The 5,327-nt window shown below is 37.6% G+C and overlaps 1 protein-coding gene across 1 annotated transcript; it reads left to right on the forward strand.

The window, feature by feature from the left end:
- Window positions 1-2,445: 2,445 nt before the first annotated feature.
- On the forward strand, window positions 2,446-5,127 carry LOC112168765. Its single transcript, XM_040507487.1, has 11 exons — window positions 2,446-2,531; window positions 2,650-2,730; window positions 2,816-2,910; window positions 2,994-3,075; window positions 3,673-3,797; window positions 3,994-4,060; window positions 4,160-4,222; window positions 4,391-4,497; window positions 4,590-4,657; window positions 4,791-4,910; window positions 4,993-5,127. Exons 1-10 carry the CDS (start codon window positions 2,490-2,492, stop codon window positions 4,880-4,882), a joined length of 822 nt encoding a protein of 273 aa, XP_040363421.1. The 5' UTR covers window positions 2,446-2,489; the 3' UTR covers window positions 4,883-4,910; window positions 4,993-5,127.
- The last annotated feature ends 200 nt before the right edge of the window (window positions 5,128-5,327 follow it).

Below are 5,327 nucleotides of genomic sequence, written 5' to 3' on the forward strand. Positions count from 1 at the left end.
AGGGAAAATTTCTATTTAGTCCCTGAAGTATGGTTTCGTTCTCGTTTCAGTTCCTGGCTTTATAATTTAACTCCAAATGTCCCTGAACTCACAATTTTCAGTCTAACTGATCCATTTCTTCTAGTCACCCGATGACGTCACTACTAGAATAATGTCATTAGACATCGCCACTATTAGATCGGTCAAGATTGCACCTGATGTTAAAAAACGTGCTAACACCAGTTTGTGAAAAAACCGATTTCTATTGTTATTATGGACATCAGTCACCAAATGAAACGATGTGCAAAGTTTTGTTTGAAAAATTTTAAAAAACGCGGAGGGACTAAGTTTAAAATTTTGAGAAACGCGGGGTCTAAAATTTTAATTCCCCCTAACACTTAGTCACTTTATCTAAAAACTTTCGAACCATAATCGATAGACTCTCACTCTGAGTCTCTGACTGCCTCCTTCGCGTCCCCGACCTCAGCTCCTTCTCCAACCTGAGCTCGTTCTCTGCGTTAAGCTCTTTCTCTGAAACTCTAGCGCTCTCCTCCCTCTCCTGCTTTCTTTCCACGGCTACTGTCTCTCCCTCATTGAACTACTGCCTCTGTCCCCTCACCGGCGCCATCGCCTCTGCCGGTGCTTCTCTTCCAAAGCCACCACATCGTTGCTCCGAGATCCGAACCCCAACTGGTCCAACCTGCCTCCAAGGAGTTTATCCTCCTCAATTGGTGCGACTTCAAGCACCAAATGCCAGCGACGGAGGAACTGAACACAACCACAATTACGACGGCGCAACCAGCATCAGGTACTCACTCATACACACTTTGTTCTTTGTTTTTGGGTTTGCAGAGTCCCCGTTCTTCCTGCTCTCTCTCCGTCTCTTCTGATTTTTATTTCTTTTCAGAGTCTCTAAAAGATTTTGTTCAAGATCTAAGAATTCATTTGTTTGTGATGGTTAGTGACACTAATATTGTTCTTTGTTTGATTTGAATTGACTGGGTTTACTTAGGTCTCTTTGCTTTGGAGAAATGGAGGCCACGATGCCCATTTGCAAGGCTGTTACTCCAACTCCAGTGAGTGCCTATATTTTCTGAAGCTTATTTTGATTTAGATCTGGGTTTTGAATGTACAGTTGTGTTCGGATTAGTTGGAATTTGATGTATATATAGAAGTTCACTACAGTTCTGTTAGCCTAACACTGGAAAGCTTTCATTCTTGTTTATTAGAGCTTGTTTTTGATTCGTGTATTTGAAATTTTTGAGCAGAAAGTTGGTTTCTAGGGTTCTTTAGTGAAGTGGATTAGAAGTACCAATTTTAATTTGGTATCTTTTCTTATTTATGTATGTATGGTGTGTTTCAGTTTAAGATGTGGATGAGGTTTCGGTGATTGAATCGTATATACTTAGCTTCATTCATTTTTAGTTTTTTTTTCAATATTTTGAACCACCCTTTTGATGTGTGTGAAACACTGTTCTCAGAGATATTGTTTTGAGTGGTGAGTTTACATTGAATTAGGCTTGTTTTGAAAGTACATTCATTTATCTGCGATCCACATTTGTAGAGATGGGTGAAGCAGTCAAGGTAGTGGTCCCGGAGTCTGTTCTAAAGAAGAGGAAGAGAGAGGAGGAATGGGCCTTGGCAAAGAAGCAGGGGCTTGAAGCTGCCAAGAAGAAGAATGCTGAGAGTAGAAAGCTTATTTACGACAAATTCAAACAGTACACCAAGGAGTACGCAGAGAAGGTACATCTTGTTTGGTTTATTATATTAAACCAGTACACCAAGAATTATTTTCCCATTTTCTGTGTTTATTGTTTGCAGTAAGTCGTCGGTAAAAATGGTTTCCTTCGAGATGAATGATCGGAAAAGTAAGACGAGTTTTATTACTAATCTTTGCTATCCTCATAGTTTCCCAATAGATTTGGAGTCTTTAATTACTTTCTTGATTTAAGCTATATGCATCTTAATTGTGTGAACTTGTTATGGGTAATATTGTTTATTGATTCAGTAAATCTGGCACTATAGTTGAGTCTAGTGTGACTGAAGTTGCTCTGCTTAGAATTTGGTTGTGGTTACTAGTCTGGTAATTCATTAAAATCTGGCACTATAGTTGAGTGTAGTGTGACCGAAGCTGCTGTGCTTAGAATTTGGTTCTGGTGACCAGTAGTTATGCCTTTTTCCGAGTTTGTGTAAATTGATCTGCAGTGGATTGCAACACATGTTATGTGCTGTGATTGTTGTGGTGAAAATTGTGTACCACTTGGAATTATTTCTAATACAAAAGAAGCTATTATAGGAACTTATTTTTCTAGTATGTTTATACTGCATTGCTTGTCCTGCCGCTTCTTACTGGGTGTCAAATTTCATTGAGAAAGGTTGGATTGATTGCCAGTTGAGCTGTATTTGATGTATTTGAAATTTTGGTGTCACCTCTAATTCATGCAATTTGAAATGAGATAGAGATCGAACTGGGATTGACAGGATTTGGAGTATTTTTCTCATTCTTGGGAATGGTTTTTTTATTTGACAAGGGATTACTTGCAATGGGAAATGTGAGTGTATTTTACATCTACTCTTCTTGCTAAGTTATCTGCTTCCTGTGCATTTATGTTTTGTTTTATGTATTATTGGATACGATATGTGTTTTAACACTTCTTATTTTTTAGTCAGATCCTCTTCTTCTCAGGGGTGACTTTAACAATTGGATTTAAGTCCGCGCTGCAATTCTTCATGAAACGTCAAAATTTTAAGGTTTTTGATGTTCAACTTTTCACTGGATCTGTGTCCTTGTATTTCAACTTTCTTTTTTCACCTTGCCTTTTCTTCTACTATACAGGGGTCAATTTCTTTTGGTGTTGGGTTCTTTGTGCTCATAGGGTGGCCAATTGTGGGCATGATTTTGGAGGCATATGGTTTCATTGTACTCTTCAGGTCTATATTGTTACTTTGACCCCTTTCATAGTGTTAATACTCTGGTTTAGATGTAAGTTCCTGATGGAAAGTATGTTGTGCAGTGGCTTCTGGCCAACATTGGCAGTTTTCCTGCAGAAGATTCCAATTCTGGGATGGGTGCTCCAACAGCCATATATTAGATCGGTATGTTCAGTTTGTTGATGTTTAGCTGTCAATTTAATCTTGTGTCTACTTGATGTGTGCATTAGTGAGTGCCATTGTATGCGTTGCTGCAATTACCTTTTTTCCTTGTGGTTTATTTTTTAGTGATTTACATCTACACTTGTCATATGACTGAGTAAATTCCAACTCTATGTGAGTAAAGTTCATGCCTGACCAATTTCTGCAACTTTACTTTTGTTCTTGTCATATGTGTATTTTGCCGAAATTCACTTATTAATTCCCTGCTGTAACATAACATCTTGAGCTCTAGCGCTTGCATAATCATCCTGGGAATTTGGGAATAATTATATACACATAAGATCCTTAGAAAGCTATTTTTTCTTATCACAAATGAATGAACTAAAATTATTTTATAGACTGAAGTTTGAGTTTCTGGGCTTCCAATCAAGTGGAATGGTGCTTCTTATGAATCGAGACTACTTTTGAAGCATTTTGTATTGAGTTCCTACCAGGATTTTCATTTCAAATTTGAAATGATTTTATTAAATGTTTGCTTTCATGGTTGTCTTTTGTCTTGTATTATCAGCCTTAACAATTAATACTGTGCTTATTGTTCAGGTGTTCAAAGACAGGAATCTGGTTACACGGCTTGTCAGAAGGGCTGAGAGGGCTGGTTACAAGGCAATAGTCCTCACTGCTGACACTCCAAGGCTCGGGCGCAGGGACACTGATATCAAGAACAGGTGAGCGGTAATTTAAGAATATCGCGTGGAGATAAAGAATTTCATGTGACATCTACTGTTACTATGTGGCTCTTTTGGTACATGATACTGCTTCTATGTTCCATATGCAATCAAATATCATTTTAAGGTTTGATATATCTTCTTTAACTTGATTTTGCGTAATGAGGTCCTAAAACTGTCTAATGGTTCTTCACAGGTTTACTATGCCACCAAGTTTGACATTGAAAAACTTTGAAAATTTGGATCTTGGAAAGATTGATGAGGTTGGACCCATTTACTTCTGATATCAGACCAAATAAAAGTCTCTGCAGTTACTTTTCATTTTGGCTTAGTTATTCAGCATTGTGTTAATGAAATTGCAGACCAATGATTCTGGATTAGCATCATATGTTGCTGGACTATTTGCCCGCTCTCTCAGCTGGAAGGTAAGATGATTGCTTCGATATTGATAATTTGAAGTAGCAATCTGAAGTAACAATTTGAAATATTTTATGGGTAACATGGGCTCACAGGATGTGAAATGGCTTCAGTCAATCACTACATTACCAATTCAGAGTTTCCTGCTAAGTTATTCTGTTTTAATAACTTAGCAGGGATCTGTCATTCGCTTTTCAGTATTAAAAGCACCTGGCATGGATGTACTGAAGATTTCTATGAGTCCACCACAAGAAATAGCAGATGGAGTTTCAATATGGGAATGGTCTGGTGCTGCCTTAGATGAGGGAGATGATGCATCAAAATGGTTTTCGGCCTATCTTGGGAAACCTAGTCGACTTGTTCGCTTTAATGCAGGTACAGTTTCATGTGGTACTTTCAAAAGAGTCAGGCACTGATTACTGAGAATATTTCTGACAGTGGTGGTATAAATTACAATTTTCAGTTCAGCTATGCAATTGCATGTTGTGCAGTTATTATGTATGTGTTGATATCATTATATTTTGCACATTTGAGACTAGGAAATAAAAATTTGATTGTGTTGTATTCTAAATGCAGCTTCAGAAACTAGACTTGTGAAACCGTCATTTTGGTCTCATAAACCTGTGGAACCTGAATATGTTGGGGGGAAAGCAAATCATGTTCTCTGACCTTTTTTCATACTTGATAGCGTCTCAGGTTAGGCAGATTGAGATGTGGAAATAGTAGTTGCTTCTGAGATGGGGGATCCAATCTAGACCTTGTCATTGTACTTTTGCAGGCATCATTGGATACACTAAATGAGCATCTGAAGGACCCTGTACCAATTAACCGTTTTAGACCCAAGTACTTTTCTTCTTATATGGCATCTCCTTATATTGTTTAACAAGCATCAAATTTGATCTTTTGTTTTTGGTAGTGAAAATTTTGTTGATTTTCAATAGCATGTATACTGTAATGCTTATTGTTGCCAGTACTTCTATTAAAGATAGACCTCAATGTTATCAGTTTCATGATAAATATGCATAGATCTGATTCTCAAATACTTCTATTTGCATGTCACAGCATTCTTGTTGACGGTTGTGAACCATTTTCTGAAGATTTATGGACAGATTT

The sequence above is a fragment of the Rosa chinensis genome, chromosome 6 (genome assembly GCF_002994745.2).
Source record: "Rosa chinensis cultivar Old Blush chromosome 6, RchiOBHm-V2, whole genome shotgun sequence".
Lineage (NCBI taxonomy): Eukaryota > Viridiplantae > Streptophyta > Magnoliopsida > Rosales > Rosaceae > Rosa > Rosa chinensis.